Source organism: Rhododendron vialii, chromosome 4a, assembly GCF_030253575.1.
Source record: "Rhododendron vialii isolate Sample 1 chromosome 4a, ASM3025357v1".
Lineage (NCBI taxonomy): Eukaryota > Viridiplantae > Streptophyta > Magnoliopsida > Ericales > Ericaceae > Rhododendron > Rhododendron vialii.
The window spans coordinates 4,034,156-4,053,533 of NC_080560.1; the positions used below are offsets into that span (position 1 = coordinate 4,034,156).

Genomic DNA, 19,378 nt, shown 5'->3' on the forward strand with positions numbered 1-19,378 from the left:
GAGTCCGAGATGATGCCAGGGCCGGGTGTTACATACAACCCCGATTATCTATACTTGATCTTTCCTTTTGACCATATTTTTTATTTTTTTTATTCCCTCTCCCCAGAGATACGTTTCTTCTCCCAAGAAATCTATTCCCCCTCCCCACAAAGTCAACTCCTCCCTCTCTCCCCACATTATATATAGGAGTAGTGTTTTGATATTTTCTCTTGATTCACTTTCATATATACTTCTATGGTATCTATGGTATCTGATGCATGACAGAACTATGAATTGAAGAATAAACGAGTAATAAGGACAATCACAAACGAAATAGATATAGAGAAGCTCTCTCTAAACACCTAGTCAATCAATCAATAATAAAAAAAAAACTGTCTAGCTTACAACTCTTTAAATACGAAGCAAACTCTAACCCTACTAGGAAAAGGAAAAAATACCAATTTCGGAAAGTTCTGAAATTAATACATATTCTGAAAATATAAGAAAAAACAAGACTTCCCCAACAAGAACGGACTTTATTGGACTTTCTTACCAAAAGTTATAAGCAAAAACATTATTTCTTAAAACGGCAAATTTGATCTTTCGGAGCCCTAAACGGCCGAAAACGGCTAAAAAACACAAAAGCAAACCTAGGTGGGCCCGACTCCTAATTCCACCATCACGCCGCCACTTATTTACGATTATGCCACTCGATGCTTTAAATGGGATTCCTCCTCTATGGGCACTGCATCAGTATCTATCCTTATTGATCAGCACAAAAGCAAAGCTTGCTTGAACACACACACATACATACATTGGATTCTAATGATTTTTCCAGCCTGTAATAACCAAAGAGGAACAAGAACAATTTTGAGCAAAGTTTTGATGAAAGTTGATCGTTGATTGGGTTTTTCCCATCAGTTCTAGTGATTCACTCTAGTTTACTAATTTTTTTTCATGAACCTCATTTTAAATAAAATGCGGATGTCTCATTTTTTCTCCTTTCCAGATCAAAATTCGATGATCCGAGCCGCTCAATATGTTCAGAGCGTGATTTTAAGGGTACTCGCGAGAAATCAGCGAAAAAATGACCGGAAATGACTTGATTTGAACAGTTTTTATTTGAACAGTTCGATAAAAAATAAACAAAAACTGCTCAGATCAAGCATTTTCCGGTCTTTTTTTTGTTGTTGATTTCTCGCGAGTATCTTTAAAATCACGTTCTGAACATATTGAGCGACTAGGATCATCACAAATTAGTCGGAAAAGGGACGTCCTTAATAAGTTAAAGGCGCCCTTATAAGAAGTTTTGTGAAGGGTTGGGATATTACTTGGTTCTCTCTCTTCTTTTACAATTACTAGATTTTATGAATTGTTTTCTTCTCAAATTAGTTCTTAGTTAGGAGCATTTTTTCCATATCTGATTTAGAATTGAAGTCGTCTGAGTAAAAAAAAAAATTGCTTGATGACCAAAATTGATCAGAAATTATAGATTTTTAATTTGGAGTACTCCATCACAATACTTAGCTTTTGGAGAAGAAAACAAAGAAGAGGACAAATGGGTCTGAATATGTGCGTGTCTGAGTCGTCTGACAAAGAGGAGAAGAAAAGGGCTTTTGTGTGTGTAAATACAATAATAATATCCCAATCTTGGCCCAAAACGACCCCATTTTGATGGGCTGCAAGTTACGGTCCTTTTAAAGCACTGTAGGGATTCAGAATCCCATTTTACGTACGTAGAGAGCAATATTTGCCAATAAGGGAGCCCACCATTCATGACGACAAACAGTTCATCTGGTCATTTGGCAAAATCAATATCCTTTCCAGGCAGAGATGTCAAACGTGCGTGTCGTGGCGTGCTGTGTCATTCAACTTCCGTGCCAACCGTGCTTCGTGCCGTGCCCGTTTACTTAAATCTTGTCGTGCCATGTCGTGTCATAGCCAATCTTGTCGTGTCGTGCCGTGCCCATGTACTTAAATCGTGTCGTGTCGTGCCGTGCCATTTTTCAATCGTGTCGTGCCGGGCCAGGCCCATTTACTTAAATCGTGTCGTGTTGTGCCGGCCCGTTTTTTAATCATGTCTTGTCATGCCGTTTTTCAATCAGGCCGGGCCGGGCCATTTACTTAAATTGTGTCGTGTCGTGTTGGCCTTTTTTTTAATCGTGTCGTGCCATGCCGACCCGTTTACTTGATCGTGTCGTGTCATTTTTCAATCACGCCGTGCCCGTTTTGTATGGTACGCACAACAAAATTGCTTTGTTTTTGTTTTTGGTCTCTTATGGACGGTATTCCTTTGAACCCTTAAGAACCATAAAAGAATGCTGTGATGTGCTGTGATGGAGTCATGTATTAAAAATATGGCACTACCCATTTGCTTCTTAGAAGCTACACACGAATCCGGGTGCTAAACACTAGGTTACTATAGCCAAATGAATGACTTTCGTTCGTTTGAGTAGGCAAAACCTGGAAAACTTTTAATTGATTTTCTCATCAATCATGTGGATCATGTGGTTTAAACTTGCACTCTAATTATCTTCATACACCGGTGGAGGATTTGGGCAGCAATATTTCTACTATGTATTTTTTTCTTATTTTTTGTTTGAGATTTTTTTTCTTATTTCTCGTTAGATCTAGGGATATACGACTCTTGCACATTTTCTTTCGTATTAAATTACTCTTGCACCATAAATATTTGATAAGTTTTCTTAATTTTACTTGTTATCTTGTAATGTTAAATTTACAAACCAATTGTCCAAAGTCTATTCACTAACAAAAACAAAACAAATATTTTTTACCGAATAAAAATTGATTATTTTTTAAAGACTTGATTTTTTTAAGAAATAGTTTTTTTTTAAAACTAAATATCTCAATTGTAAAGGTAATCAAATATTTTTTACCGAATAGAAATTGTTTAGTTTTTTTTTAAAATTAAAAAAAGCCATTTGGCTTATTTAAATTTTGTTTTTGTTTTTCCGTACCCGTGTTGTGCCCATGTCTGTGCCCGGCTTGAACCGTGTCTTGTCGTGCCATTCTCATCCACATTATGTGCATGTGCCCGTGTCATGCCCTTCTACGACCGTGCCCATCAAACTCGTGTCGTGTCGTGCCGTGCCCGTTCAACTACCGTGTCGTGCCCGTGCCCAGCTAAACCGTGTTGTGCCGTGCCGTGCCAGGCCAACTTCCGTGCCGTGCCCGCTCACGTCCATGTCCTGTGCTAGTCCACGTGCCCCCTAAAACCATGCCGTGTCGTGCCGTGCCCGGCCAAGACCGTGCCCGTGCCAGTCCACGTGCTCACTACGACCGTGTCGTGTCGTGTTGTGCCAAGGCATGACCGTGCCCGTGCCCGTGCCACATTTAACCGTGGCGTGCCCGTGTCGTGCCGTGCCGACCCGGCCCGTTTGACACCCCTATTTCCAGGAGTCCGGCTCCAATCCAATCTATAGGAAACTGGAGAATTCTTCCATTGCATCTTATATTGCGACAAATGGCATCTAATGCATTCAATGGTCAAGATTAACCTATTAACTCCCTTCCCAATTTCAACTCATCTAGTACTCTACGAACACCCAATTACTCCCCAAATTTCTTAACGTCGTCTTCCCTCTTTCCCTCCCTCAATTTTCACGAGCCTCTGTTTCCCTCCATCGTGAAAAGTAGATTTCCCACCAAAAAGAGAAACATATGGAGATCCAAAACACTACCTTTATTTTCAATCATCGTATACTATCACTTTGTTCTGATTTCTTCATCTACGACTGATTGATCGTCAATTGGAGAAAGAGGTAAAAAGTTTTGTTTTTTCCATTATATTATTGACCGTAAATAATCAAGACCACTCTATTTTTGTATAACTAATTGTCTAATCTTTTCACAATGACTCTAAGGATCGTATATCACATCTAGGTTTGGAATTCAATTCAGACGATGACACCTTTTCTTTTTACAACAACTATGCTTTCACTATGGGTTTTAGTGTCCGAAAAGAATTCTGCAATAGGAACAAAAAAACTGGTGAAGTAACTTCGAGAAAATATGTTTGCTGCAAAGAAGGTTTTCGTGCACCGAACCAAAGAGATTATAAAACCAAAATACCTCGAGCAGAAATGAGGACAGGTTGTAACGCGCACATGAGCATTAGACTTGATAGAGAAAAGGCCAAGTATGTGGTTTACAGTTTTAATGCAACACATAATCATGACCTTCAAAACGAAGAAACGGCGCACATGTTGCCGTCCCGCCGTAACATATCTGCCGCCTAGGCTTATGAAGTTGATCTTGCTGATGACTCTGGTAATTTAGGTTGAAATCTGCTCATGAGTTTATGGGGAGACAAGCCGGTGGAATGGGTAATCTCGGTTATACTCAACAAGACCATAAAAATTATCTCCGAAGTAAACGGCAAACCGACTTGGAATACGGGGAAGCTGGAGCTATATTAGACTATTTTGAGAAGCAAACACTGGAAAATCCCTCCTTTTACTCTGCAGTGCAATTAGATGTAGAAGAGAAAATCACCAACATATTTTGGGCAATGCAAAGATGATTATCGATTACAGCTATTTCGGTGATGTTCTAAGTTTTGATACAACCTATTGAACGAATAAAGAGTACCGCCCACTTGCAGTTTTTACTGGATTTAATCATCACAGAGAACCAATTATATTTGGTGCTGCTCTTCTATATGATGAGATTGCTCCTTTCAGCATGGTTTCTTTCATCGATATCATGTAGGTTCCGAGAAATTTTTTTCCACTGATGTTTATATTAGTAATTTCATCATGGTTTCTGTTTTTTTTTTTTCCAGCAAAACAAGCACAGAGCCAGGAACATCAATTCAATTCATAGCACTACTATTGGTAGGAGTTATAAATTTCACCCAAGGCGTTCAATCTCTGATCCATGAATCCAAATAAAAATACTTACAAATTGAATTACAACTTCACAAAATCAGACATCGAAAGAGAGTTGGGATGAAACTTGCTGCAAAAATGAGATGCTCTGTTTTAAAAAGAAGAACACGTTGATGGGTAATGGAGAGATGAAAACCTTAAGGGTCTGGGTTAACGTGGGGAAGAAGAAGAAGACGTTAAGAAATTTTGGGAGTAATTGGGTGCCCGTAGAGTACGAGATGATCTGAAATTGGAAAGGGAGTTAGTAGGTTAATACTGACCATTGAATGCATTAGATGCCATTTGTCGCAATATAAGGTGCAATTGGAGAATCCTCCAATTCCCTGTAGATTGGAAAGGAGCCGGACTCCCTTTCCTGTCCAACTTTTCCTCCGCCAACTCTTACCGGTTTACAGGCAGGAAAAATCATTAGAATCAAATGTCTCCTACCGTGAATAATAAAGGGGAGGTTATGGCTTGCCAATTTTCAGTTTCGGACAATTTTGCCCTTTGATTTTGGGCAATTTACAGCTTTGCCGGGAGGGGAGGTTGGCTTGCGAATTTTCAATTTCAGACAATTTTGCCCCTCGATTATGTGCAATTTACGGCTTTGCTGGGTTCCCAACTTCCTCTCCGATCTCTCTTCTGATCTCGTGTGTTGATATATTTCGGCTTCTCCTTACTTTTTGCTCTGGTACGCGGCTGGTGGAGATGCTGTGCGCTGGAGGTGGGTTATGGTTGGTTTCTGCTGCTGATTTCTCTCCTCTTCTTCTTCTTCTGCGTGGATCGTCGTAGGCTCGTCTTAGAGGTCAGTGTTTTCCGATCTGTGGTTTAGGTTTTTGTTGCCCGTCGATTGGGTGCTGTGGTTTTTTTGTCTGGTTGTTGTGTTGCTTTCTCTCCTCTCCTCTTCTTCTTCTTTTGCGTGGATTGACGTCGGCGTGTCTAGGAGGTGAGTGTTTTTGGATATGTGGTTTAGGTTTTTCTTGCCTTCTTTTATGCTCCCGCGAGTTCGGTGTGGGTTAGGGGTGTTAGCCGAAACCAGAAAATCGACCGAAACCGGAAAAACCGGACCGGACCGAATTTTTTAAACCGGTTGAATAATTTCGATTCGGTTCCGGTTTTAAAATTTTTACAAACCGATTTTCCGGTTCGGTTTCCGGTTTACGTATTCTAAAAACCGGTCGAAACCGGACCGGTTATATATATATAATATAATTTAATTTATACATACATATATTAACCCAGTAACCCTTTACCAATTGAGCCCTAAATTTTTTTCATTCTACGCCGCACTCACAATCCACTCTGTCTCAAACTCCCACTTCTCACTGATCCCACCCATGATTTGACTCTCTCTCTCTCTCTCTCTCTCTCTCTCCTACCTATCAACGACAAGTTCCTCGGCCAAGCTGTCTCTCTTCTCCTGTCAACGACGAGGAACGACCGGCGATCCATGAGGCGATCCAGCCGGCTGTCTCCCACTCCGTCCACTCACACACAGGTCTGTGTGTGTGTGAGTGTGTGTGTTTGTTTGCTCTCTTTTTTTTCTAATCAGAACTTTTGCAAGTCCTTACAGTTTCATCGGCTGTCTCATCTCGTATGAATAGATCTGTTGTTGTTTTTGCTGTGAGGGGCGGCTTTTGATCTGTTGTTGTTTACTTGTTTCTGCTCTTTCTTTTTTCTTTTTTTTTGTAGATGGATGATTCTGGTGTTACTGGTATTGGATCTAATAATGTTGATAATGAACCCATCACAGTGGATGAACAGAGTCCGAAACGTAGTCCGAAACGTAGGGCTAATCAGTCTGAAGTCTGGGATCATTTTGAAAAATTGGAAAAGGTTAAAGGACAAAAGCAAAAGGCTGTTTGTAACCATTGTGGCCAAATATATACTTGTGATTCAAATTCTAATGGGACATCATCAATGAAAACACATATTAAGTTGATATGTAGACAATATGAGTTTAGCCAGTACAATTTGAAGAAGAACCCAGGTAAGAGACAAAAAACCCTAGCGTTTGAACCCGTGAATGGAGGAGGCACCGGAGCGGTTCCAAAGCTTACCTCTGTTAGCTTTAGTGTGGAGGCATGTAGAAAGGCCTTGGTTGAAATGATTATTCTTGCTGAGTTGCCATTTCGTTTTGTTAAGGGTCAAGGTTTTAAACGGTTCATATACGCGGTGCAACCAAAGTGGAAAAATTCGCCAGGTAGATTAATGGTCGCAAAAGATTGTATGAAAATATACCAAGATCGAAAGAAATCTTTGAAAAGAGCACTTAAAGACCAACGAATTTGCCTTACCACGGACACTTGGACTTCTCTTCAAAATCTTAACTATATGTGTCTCACTGCTCATTTCATTGATTGTGATTGGAAGCTTCACAAAAAAATTCTTAATTTTTGTTTAGTTCCAAACCACAAGGAAGAGACACTTGGTAAGGTGGTGGAAGAATGTTTGGTGGAATGGGGGATTGACAAATTTTTAACAATCACAATCGATAATGCAAAATCCAATGATGGCATAATTGATTTTTTGAAGAAGAAGACCAAGAAAAGAGACACCACTATTCTAGACCACGAGTATTTACATGTTAGGTGTTGTGCTCACATATTGAATTTGGTTGTACGTGAGGGGTTGAAAGATGTTGACGTGTCAATTGCAAGGGTGCGCAACATTGTGAGGTATGTGAGATCCTCCCCGCAAAGGTATGCCAAGTTTAGATCATGTTGTGATAAAGAAAAAATTGTTTCTAAACTTGTGCCATGTTTAGATGTTGCTACTCGTTGGAATGCAACATACTTTATGTTGGAAAGAGCTTTGATGTTTCAAAAAGCTTTTGAGAGACTGGAAGATGAAGATAATCTCTCACTTATTGTTGGTGTTAGAGAGGATGAGATTAGTGTAGAATCTGTAGATAATGAATTGGAAGGGGAAGTACATGGTGGGTTAAGTGACATTATGAATCTCGAGAAACAACATGAGAGGGGCCAAGGGAAAGGGAGAGGGAAACATGTAACACATGGTACTCCTAGTAGTGATGATTGGAATGTTGTGGAAATGTATGTTGAAATTCTTAAGGTGTTTTACATTCTAACCGAGAAATTTTTGGGGTTCTTTGTATGTGACATGCAATACATTTTTCAAAGAGATCATGACCATAAAAACTGCAATTGCTAAGTTGGAAGATAGTGATAACCCTAAGTTGAAGGTTTTGGCTAGTGGCATGAACAAAAAGTATGACAAGTATTGGGGTAAGTTTGACAAAATAAACTCTTTATTGTTGTATGCCAATGTTCTTGATCCCCGTTACAAATTTGTTTATGTGAGATGGAGCTTGAACAAACACTATGAAAAAAGTATTGTTGAAAAGAAGGTTATTGAGATAAAGGAGGGGATGCTAAAGCTTTTTAATTGGTATGAAAAGAAGAGTGTTGAACATAAGAAAACACAAAATGTTGGTGAGTCCTTTAGAAGTGAGAAGAATTCAAAGGAGTATATGAATTTTTGTGAGGAAATGGACGATGAATTTGAGCGACACATGGAAGAGGAGAATAATATGGTGAGCAAATCGGAGTTAGAGAGGTATTGGTTGGAGAGTAAGGAAGACTCTAAAGTTCATGGTGATAAGTTTGATGTGTTGGCTTGGTGGAAAGTTAATTCTCCTAGGCATCCCATTCTCTCTCAAATGGTACGGGACATTCTAGCTATTCCAGTATCTTGCATCCGAATCCGCTTTTAGCACGGGAGGACGTATTCTTGATCCATACCGGACCTCTCTTTCTCCCAAAGTAGCGGAGGCCCTTATTTGTGCACAAAATTGGTTGAGGAGTCCTACTTAAATATCTCTTCGAGAGGCACTTGATAAGGTGGAGGCACTTGAATCCGGTAATACTCTTTTTAACTATAGCTTAACTGCATGAGTTTTGTTTTTTCAGTTCGTGGTTTAACTTGTTTTGCATTATAAATTTTTCTGTCATCTTTAGAGGTTTTGGAAGCATTGAAGGAGGATGAATCATGTGTCACTTATTTGTGATAAAAAGAAAGGAGTGAAGAACAAAGAGGTAAGTTCGAATCATGTGTCACTTTCCTTTTTATTCATTTTTCTGTACACGGGAATTGGTTGTCCAGGCTGGAATTCAATGATTGTTCTGGTTTGTGATAGCTGAAGAACCATGTTGAAGATCATTGTATGATTAGGTTTTATTGTGAAGTTGAGATGCATATGAAAATTAGTAGTGAAGGGTCTAGAATTAGGCGTTCTTTGGTTTGTGACATCTTAAGAACCATGTAAGAAATCATGACTTGATTCAGCTTTGTATTAAACTGTTCAAAGTTTGGAGCAATTAGGATGAGCAATCAGAACAAGAGTATATGAAATCTGGGTTTGATTTGGCTTTGTACTCGTTTCTTTTCATTTGAGAAATGTGGGTTTTGATTACACTAGCTAGAGTATATGTTTTAAACTATCTCAGTCATTAAAATACTTTGTTCCTGTGATTATTGGCTGGATATGAATATTTTTGAAAATGAAGGAGTATCACTGTATCAGACTTAAGTCATTTATAATTCTTCAGCAGTATATTTTCGTGATGCCCTTGGTGGCTTCGTTTTTGACTTTTTGGCATTAATGTGTCCTCCTTATGCTATTAGTGCTGCTGAAATATGGAAGCATTGTGTTTCTGCATCGTGTTTTTTTGTTGCTGCTGCTGTGGTGTTGTGTTGCTGCTGGTTGCTGTTGGATGTTGCTAATGGTAGATGCTGTTGGATGTTGCTACTGGTGGATGCATTTTTTTTTGGCCGCAGCTTGCTGTGTTGTTGAACTAAAAATGTTGAACGTTCATTTTATTTTTCTTGTTGGGCTTGGCCCTTGGTTTGTAATTTAAAAGTCTATAAATTGTGTAATGGGCTTAATTATGTTTTTAGGGATTTTTTTGATGTATTGGGCTCAAAATTGATCCTTTTTCGTTGGGCCCAAAAAAAAGTACTCCCTCCGTCCCTTTATTACAGTCCAGTATTTCATTTTGGGTTGTCCCTTAATAAGTGTCCATTTTGTAAAGTTAGTGGGTAAAAATTGGTGAATTGTCTATTTTGTCCCTAAAAGTAGATTCCATTTTGAAAAGTTAGTGAATAAAAGTGTAATGATGATGGGTAAGTAAGGAAAATGGAGGAAAAAGTTGATGTGAAAGGTATAATGATGATGTCTTTTTAATAAGTTGGAGTTACGAAGCAGGACATTTAAAAAGGGACGGAGGGAGTATTGAATTATGAATTTTTGTGAGTTGAATTGTGAATTTTTTGATGTATTGGGCCCAAAATGTGGCCCATGAATGAAAACCGGATTAACCGAATAAACCGGACCGAAACCGGTTGAACCGGTCGAAACCGGACCGGTTTTATTTCAACCGGTTCCGGTTTCAAAAATGCTCAAACCAGATAACCGGTTTCGACCGAAAAAATATCCAAACCGGACCGGTATCACCCCTAGTGTGGGTGTTTGAGGGCGTTTGTGGTTGTGTGTGGTCGGTGCAGTTGGGCTGTTGTTTGTGGTTAGGGTGTGTGCGCTTTGTCGATTGGGTGAGTGTTTGCTGTGGTTTCTTTGTCTGGTTGTTGTGCTGTTTACTTAGCCATGGTGTCGCCTGTCCGCATCAACCCATTTTAGGGTCTTTGTTGTCGATTTGGCTTTGTAACTGAAATGGTAGCCTGTGCTTGGTTTTTTTATATTTGGAAAAGATCCCGCATTTGTTAGCTTTTCACGGGAAAAAAGCCCAAAAAATAAACGGGGAACAAATGGCCAAAAAATGAATGCGCAGGAAAAATCAAAGAGGGGAAAAAATAAATTGCTTAACTTTTGAATCCAAAGTCATACTCGGTATCTTTTTAGGTTTCCCGTTGTGCAGTCTGATTTTGGTCTATTGTGCATGTATATATGTGTGTGTGTGTTCAAACAAGGATAGAGTATTGGGTGTATTGCCTTTACCAAGGTCAGGTCTGCTCTGTTTGTCATCTTTGCAAAGCTACGTTTATTTCTGTTATGGAGTCGAGGTTTAGTTTATTGAAGATTATGGACTATTAAGCATTAAAAATCTGGCTTCTGCTGCTTTTCCTATTGGGTGTGTTGTTTAGGTTTTTTTTTGTTTTTAGTTGTGGGAGGCTTGTTAGGGGATGAATGCTGGACTTTGCTTCATGGCAATTTGACAATTAAGGAAATATGCAAGTTCACGTATCTGTGCATTAGGAAATGAAATTTTTGCTTCATTTTTAGCGATTTTTGTGGCCGTGTTTCTTTTTTTACCTTGTGTTTATATTAGTTTCTTTGGCCTTCTGCTGTGAAGCAAAAAACACTATATTTTGGGTTGCGAGAATGGATGCAGCTATAGCGTTAATTCAGTTTCTTTGCGTGGTTTGGGTTGGTGTTGCTTCCTACCTGATTTTTCGTTTGCTATGTCTGTGCTAGAATGGTTGTGCGTGCACCTTTTGTGCTGTGGGACATAATTAGGCATGGCTGTGGCAATTCCGCTAGGGCAGGTGTTTACTATTTGGAAACTGCTCAACCTAGTCACATAAACCTTCAAAAATACTTAGCACTCTCGCTCTCAATCCTCGCTTTCGCGGATTTCACTAGGTTGGGATGTGTTTGGAACATGCTCTCGCTTAAGCACACGCCAACAAATTATGTGACTTACCTCAAACCCTATGCTGCTACGGTGTTCAAAATCAAGAACCAGTAAAGGAGGAGGGGGAGACTGGTTGGACTCAATCAGAAAATAAGTTTGAAAAGTAGAGAAATTAGATGAGTCTATCTGTTCCGAATGAGGAGATGAAAGAGAAGGTTTTGGGCAGAGAAGGATAAAGCGATCTTACCGACTGAGGCGTCGTTGGCATGTACAGTACAGTCAGTGGTTGCGTGCTGTACGGTGGTGCTGACGGCGAATGGCATTGGTTTTCAAGGGTTTCGTGAGATAGAAAGATTGTGCCCGTCGGCGGCACATTGTGTGAAATTTAACACTTGAAAGACTAAAATGCCCTTCAAAATACTATTCTTCTTTCTTTACTGTCCATTTCTCCACTTACACTCCTTTTTTGTTTTTTCTCGATTAGGGCAAAATTACTAAAATACCCTTGTTAAGATGTCATTGCTTGAATATTGTACATTATAAAGTACATGGGCATTTTAATAACTTCACCCTAATAGAGACAAAAAAAAGGACTGTAGGTGAAGAAATGGGTAGTGTGGACATCAATTTCCTTAATGGAAATTAAGATTTCATTTGTTGAGATATGAGTGATTTGGCCTAACTAATTAATTTCATCTTTTTTTTTTTGTTCTTGTTAGTTTTGTATAAATATGTGTTTGTTACTGTATTTATTTGTGTCAATAAGAGGAATTAGAATCATATCAAAAAAATTGAGAAGAATTAGAAAAGTCTAAAAATACTTCAAAGGAGATTAGAAAGGCACATACAATCCCAATAAAATACACAGGTCTGACATTTAATGTTTGTTAGAGACACTAAATCATTTAATATTTGTTAAAATAAACAAATAATAATAAGCAACGCTAAATCACCACAAACTCAACTAATGGAATGGTATTTAATATTTGTTAGTAAGTAAAATAGCTCTAGAATTGAGGACAAAATCAAAAGACTAGGAACAAAATGTATTTTGAAAGGCTTTTTTCCCCTTCAATAGCTAAATTTAACACCGCTAGTGATTTAGTTAACGAAAGGGGATCTTAATAATAGTTTCAAAAGTGAGGGGGTCAATGTCATATCACAAACCTTAGGGGAGGTCTATAAATTTAACACCACTAGTGATTTTGGTATACTTTAAATCAGTTTCTTATTGCAGTAGAACACCGGAGCGAACAGGGAATTTCCTTGCTGTAAACTGAGCCCGACCGTTGCTCACACGGAGCATCTGCGACAGAAGTTCGGAGCTCATGGCGGCAAGGCAATCAGGACTCGATTCTTTTAGTCTATTCTCTTCATCTGGGGACAAAATCCCATTAGGTTTTGGGTATCTTGATTCATCAGAGAAGCCCCTGCTGCTTCCCCTTCCTGCTTGTGTTGAAGTTTTTCCCTCTGAGGTATTATTCTTTAAGTTTCGTCATTGGTTTACTAGTATCTTTTTACTGTTTATGCTGTATATATATCTCATCTAGGGTTTTTGGGTTCTTCATTTCGAATAGGTTTCCTCATCTGTCAAATACACAGCGGAGCCTGTGGATTTGAGTGGACTTACATTGCTCAAGGTAATCCTTTGCTTTTCCTCAATTATGACTGTAAATTGAAAAGGCATGGTTGGGGAAATGGAAAGAAACTAAAATGAGCTAGCAATTGTTATGTTCTAAGTTTTAAAGTTGTTTCAATGTTCTTCCATTTTCTTATCGACCAAACATAGAAAATACAGGAATAGTGAGATTGAACTATGTTAATGGAAATGACTAAGCCTAACTTTTTCCATCTCTGGTAGGGTAGGGTGAGTACTCAGGAGGTTTTCCAATTATCAAATTCTGACTTGGTCCCTGGTAAATATGAAGGTTTGTAGGAAATTCTCACTCTACGTATGACCTCACATTGTGCTTTTATGGAATTTAAATGATTTAACTCACAGATGTGAATGCATGATATATCATATATGTTCATGGAATTTACATGATCTATTTGGGTAACTGAGTGCTAGATTACCAAAGAGAATGGAAATGACATGGGTTGATCATGGTGTAGGTGGCCTGAAACTGTGGGAAGGTTCACTGGATTTAGTCAAATCGCTACAATCGGAGTTGCAAGATGGGCGCTTATCACTTAATGGAAAGCGGGTGTTAGAGGTGGGCTCTTCTCGTTGAGGTGACTATATTCTGTTATGCTAGGTCTACGAGATTTCATCATCTTTCATTCACTCCCATTGGTTTCCTGCTCACACAAGAACTTCCATTGGTAAAATGTGGCCGAAATCATCAATCATGTAGCTCTGGTTTGGCAACTCTTGTCAAAATGATGACATGGCCATGGAGTGGTTAGACAAATCTCATAGGACTTGTTCGTTTTGGGTTTTGAAGGAGGTTTGAGTGGAGAGAGATAGAGTGCACAGGGGTTTTAAAGCCTCCAAATGAACAAGCCTGTAGGCTTTGGGAGCCTAAACCAAAGGCTATTGGCAACACAAGCATCGAGAAGTCTTTTTGGTCCCAAGAGCAAGTGTCATTGGTAGTTCAAGGGTCATCCATGGTAGTTTGGAAGTTCATGGGTCATCATGAATTTAGTACTTGCATTAGTATTCATGTAGATGTATTAAACACATGTTACAATGTATGCATTAAACACATTTTAGTTCTTTGCATCTAATTGCTAGTAGGTTCAATGTATGCATTATATCTAGGTTCATTCATTATCTTTTTAAATGTGTTCATTGATAAGGTTCATGTCACTTAGACGTCTAGGACTTTGAAAGGCCATTGTTTAGCCTATAAGTATGGATGTTATCTTTCTTTCCAATACAGAGTTAATTAAAGAATTGAGTTTTACAAGGCTGAGGCCATTGTGATTAGGGTTTGGGCTGCAGTTCTTCCTGTAGAAACCGCCTAATTCTTGCGACGGTGAAACACCTCTATCTCTCTCTTCCCCTTCTCATTCTTTCCTTTCCTTTCTTCTTCTTTGCACACTTATCCAAGTAATATTCTTGTTTCCCCACCCAAAACCACCACAATTCCTATTGTAGGCGGCAATACTCTAAGTGTCCTAAAATCGTCCTACATCACAAAATTAGCGGAAACCATTGTGCAACAGAGCTTTGGCAAACTTCAGCGATCGATTATCAAGGATTTCAGTTTCCGAAGGAGGCTTCTCCCCAGGTGGAAGGGTTTGTACGCCCCCCACCCTCCTTTTTTTTGGCTGTGCTGTTTTCATCGTCGGATCACTGGAATCCCCACGCCAGTTTGCAATCTATCTAGGATTGGGATTGTTTGATCTGGTCGCAGTTCCTGACCCCTCTAGCGAATAATGGTGACCATGATATTGAGCCATTGCAGTGCCCACCATATAGTCGAAAGATAAACTGAGGTCTGCTCCGAATCCCTTGCACTCAGATTATCCTCTGTTGGGGAAGAATGGTGTCGTTACAAGGGTAAGGAAAAATCGCTCAAGTGGACACTAGTCTTAAGTCGTTGAGACTTTGAGTGGCGATAAAGTAGAACAATTGCGTAACGGCCCGTCATTGTTGAGCAACTCAGCTTAATAATGATACCCTCGCCGCTATGCAGCAGACATAGAGCCTCCTAATGGACCATTCTCACATGGCAAACAGGCAAAGGGAGCCACCATTGCCGGTCTTTCAAGCGACGGCAGTCTGATCTCTACCTGTTGGCTCGGAGACTGAAATCCTTGATAATCGACAGCTCAAAAGGGTACAAACCCTTCTGCCTGGGGAGAATCCTCATCCGGAGAGCATGTGAAACCAAGCCCAACCCATTGTGGAGACAGACTCACAAGTCACAACCCATTGCGAATCAAAAAGGGGAATATGTTTGCCAAATCCAGAGAAGCTTAAGACCACTGTAATGGATCTTTTGTTCTACGTAATGGTTATGAAGTGTCTTTGCATCACTACTTTGAATTGACTTTAGAAAGCTAGCAATGAACTATGAACAATGTCACTGCTTCAAAGTGATATTTATGTCTTTCTCGGTTTGATCTTCTCTATTGCTTTTCTGACTCTGTTTATTTTTACGCGGTTTAGCTTGGGTGCGGTCATGGACTTCCTGGAATCTGGATGGGCCTTGAGGTAATTATTGTGTCTATTCCGTTTAGTGCTTGGGATTGGGTAGCTAAAATTATCTTTCGGTTTAGCATCATCTTGTTTTGTTGCATCAGGGTGCTGCTGTCGTTCATTTCCAGGATTTTAATGCTGAGGTCCTGCGATGCCTCACTATTCCCAATGTAAATGCTAATTGTCTAAAGAAGTCTCCATCTTTCGCTACAGATGTGAGAGAGTGGAATACAGATGCAGAATTTCGTTTTTTTGCTGGTGATTGGAGTGAAGTTCATCAAATACTTCCTCATACATGGACCAATGAAAAGGAGCAGAACTGTTGCCCATCTCTGGATCAGCCTGTTGGTTATGATATTATCCTTATGGCAGAGACAGTTTATTCCGTATCTGCCCTGCCCCATCTTTATGAGCTTGTTAAAAAGGTAGTTTCCTATCTAGTCTCTGAGTCTTTTCGCTCTGTTTTGGATGGTGGATTTGAGATGGAGGATTGAATGGAGATGGTAAATATGTATTTTGTAACTTGTTAAACTTCGTGTTTAAGTAGCAAACTATATGGAAGGTCTAGATCTAACTATTCTCAGAAACATACACGATCTAAAGCTATCAATCCATTATTGAATGAACTTGATGCCGAATCCATTCATTTCAATTCCATAAAACCAAACACTACCTACGGTCTTGCAACTTGGGCTCTAAAGTAATCTGTTTGTAACTTTGTAGTGTTTGAATCGTCCAAATGGAGTTGTCTACATGGCAGCCAAGAAGCATTACTTCGGAGTAGGAGGAGGGTCGAGGCGATTTCTCTCTTTGGTGGAGAAAGATGGTGAGCTTAGCTTCAGCCTTCATTCCTATGATTTTCTTAGTAGGTCTTGCCAGTTTTCTTTTCCTCTGTTCTGTACCTGTAAAAGGTTATAGTTTTGAACACTTCTACAAATAGCAGGAGACATCTGATTTGTACAGTATTTAGCCTTTTATTTCAATTCGAGATGTACAATTTGGTCATAGACCATCATTTTTGTTTTCCAAGTTCGCATATGCATGAGAGCAATAAGGCAAACCAATATGGTTTACCTGTGGCCTGTGGGTATTGACAAAATGATTATATTGTCACATATTGATGTACATAGTTTTCGATATTATGTACTGGATCATTTGAACAGATTTTGTATTTATTAGAACAAAGTAACCGAAGTGTTAAAGGTCATTGTCAGTTGGAGATGCATATAGTTGTTCTTTATCTTATATGGCGCGGGCATAATGAATTTTTTTATGCCAAAAAAGTGTTTGATTGGGAAAATCCATTGCAGTTCATTTTGCCCCTTTGTGTTGTCATGTCTGAGCATCAAGGCAGGTGTAGGTTTTTCAACTTGTTGCTTGAATGCTCAGAAGGTTATGTCGTAATGAAGTCAACAGTTGAATTATGTCTGCCCTTGAACACATTGTTTGTCCAAACGTTGCTGCTGAACATTATGAGAATGCATTGATTGATAGCTTGTGTGGCCAAGTCAGTTGATAAGATGATCCTCTTTTCTCCAGCTATTATGGAAGCTTGCCTGGTTGCTGAAGTAGCCGATGGCTCCTCCAATGTACGAGAGGTATGGAAACTTCATTTTAAGTAGGTTTTGATTTTCCAGTTGAAGGTTTCGTCTCTTGAAATTGTCAGTTAAGTTTGAATGGTACTATGATCTCCAAATTGATGTATGATTTCTGATCTGACTATATATTACTTTGACTTAATCCGACTCCCGTAACGTTATTTCTTGCTGATCGACATTTTTTATTGGAGCAACATGATCAATCTAATTACCCTAGTATACAAATGTATTTTTATGGGTGACTAAAAAAACTACCATTTTTTAGTCAAGTAGAGTCTGGCCTGGCAGTCTGTGTGAGAGAGAGAGAGAGAGCAGCTCGGCTTAAGGAAGAAAGAGAAAGGGGAAAGGAAATTGGGATATGGAAAAAGGTTGTAGGAGAGAGGAGAGCAGAAAGAACAAGGGCGAAATACTCAAATTATTCTAAATTGTCATGGCAACATGATCCATCTAATTACCCTATATTAATTATTCCCCAAATACTTCTTAAGGTTATGCATCTACCATATGCTTTGATAAATTCATACTCCCTCCGTCCCTAGTTCCTAAGTAAGTGTCCGTCCCGCAAACTTAGGCTTTTAAAAAGATGCATTTTAAAAAAAAAATTCATAAATCAAAGTAGATACCAATGAGTTCTTTGAATTGTGAAAAAAATGCAATTTTTTTAAAGATTTAAGTTTGCGAGCTGGACACTTATATAGGTACGGAGGGAGTAATATATTTTTACTATAATAAAAAACTTGTGTAATCCACTATCCGAAAAAGCAGCTTTCAAACACCACTTTAGAAACAAAGCTCAAGACTTGAGAGATTGACTTAGAGAGAGGGACCCGTCCGTGATGGGTGGTGTTGCTTTGCTCTGGTGGAGGACTTGGAAACAATGCTCAAGACTCGAGAGATTGAGATTGAGACTGACTTGAAACTTGAGAGAGAGAGAGAGAGAGAGAGAGAGAGATTAGTGATGTGCATTCCTCTGGTAGTCTCTCTCGACTCCACGCATCCACTTGTGTTTGTGTGAGATACAAGGGACATTATTCAATTCGTACCGAAACACCCCTTCGGTTCCGTTCTGCCGAAGTTTTTATTTTCAAAATATTTATTTTCGCTTTACAAGATAGGTCATTCTTTCATAATATATCACTTTTAATTCAAAAAATAAGTACTTATTTTAGTTGGTGGAGACATAGGACCCAATGCAAGTGTGTAGGTGGAAAACAGGACTAGGCCATCATGTGACGGTCCCCCAGAGGCTGTGAATATGTTTCCATTTCACATGCAGATAAAACACTGGCAGGCCATCATGTGGCGGTCCCCTAAAGGCCGTGAATATGTTTCCATTTCAGATGCGGATAAAAAACACTGGCCAATGACGAAGCTATTCAGGTTTAAAGGTCGCTTCTTGTTCCTGCGAAATTTGTACCCTCCAATGGATGATGTTAGGGAATGATTGATCGAAAGATAGGTGAAACTTGAGAGAGAGAGAGAGAGAGAGAGAGAGATTAGTGATGTGCATTCCTCTGGTAGTCTCTCTCGACTAAACGCATCCACTTGTGTTTGTGTGAGATACAGGGGAAATTATTCAATTCGTACCAAAACACCCCTTCAGTTTCGTTCCGCGGAAGTTCTTATTTTCAAAGTATCTCCTCCGTCTGAATTTAATGTCCCTAGTTCTATTTTAACCAGCTAAAAAATGTTATATCTTTGAATCCGTAATGAATTTCATATCGAATATGGATTTTGTTTGATAGATCTCGATTAGTTTTATAATACAATGTTTTCGAAATCACGTAAAACATTATAAATTAGAAGATATAATCAATTAAAAAATGGCACGAACTCCAAAAAAGAACTATTAAATCCGGACGGAGGGAGTATTTATTTTTCGCTTTACGAGATAGGTCATTCTTTCACAATATATCACTTTTAATTCAAAAAATAAGTACTTATTTTAGTTGGTGGAGACATGGGACCCAATACAAATGTGCAGGTCGAAAACGGGACTAGGCCATCATGTGGCGGTCCCCCAAAGGCTGTGAATATGTTTCCATTTCAGATGCAGATAAAACACTGGCTGGCCAATGGCCGAATCTAGCTATTCAGGTTTAAAGGTCGCTTCTTGTTCTTGCGAAATTTGTACCCTCCAATGGCTGA

At 39.2% G+C, this 19,378-nt stretch overlaps 1 protein-coding gene across 1 annotated transcript; it reads left to right on the forward strand.

The window, feature by feature from the left end:
- Window positions 1–12,699: 12,699 nt before the first annotated feature.
- On the forward strand, window positions 12,700–17,400 carry LOC131323402 (uncharacterized). Its single transcript, XM_058355173.1, has 8 exons — window positions 12,700–12,957; window positions 13,060–13,122; window positions 13,344–13,410; window positions 13,598–13,698; window positions 15,603–15,647; window positions 15,737–16,057; window positions 16,356–16,458; window positions 17,172–17,400. Exons 1-8 carry the CDS (start codon window positions 12,811–12,813, stop codon window positions 17,252–17,254), a joined length of 930 nt encoding a protein of 309 aa, XP_058211156.1. The 5' UTR covers window positions 12,700–12,810; the 3' UTR covers window positions 17,255–17,400.
- The last annotated feature ends 1,978 nt before the right edge of the window (window positions 17,401–19,378 follow it).

Excerpts from the sequence above, each read along its gene's own strand:
- LOC131323402 (XM_058355173.1), top strand. The coding sequence starts at position 12,811 with ATGGCGGCAAGGCAATCAGGACTCGATTCTTTTAGTCTATTCTCTTCA. Across the intron at positions 13,699-15,602 it reads ATGGAAAGCGGGTGTTAGAG|CTTGGGTGCGGTCATGGACT; the intron begins GTGGGCTCTTCT and ends TACGCGGTTTAG. Across the intron at positions 15,648-15,736 it reads GAATCTGGATGGGCCTTGAG|GGTGCTGCTGTCGTTCATTT; the intron begins GTAATTATTGTG and ends TTGTTGCATCAG.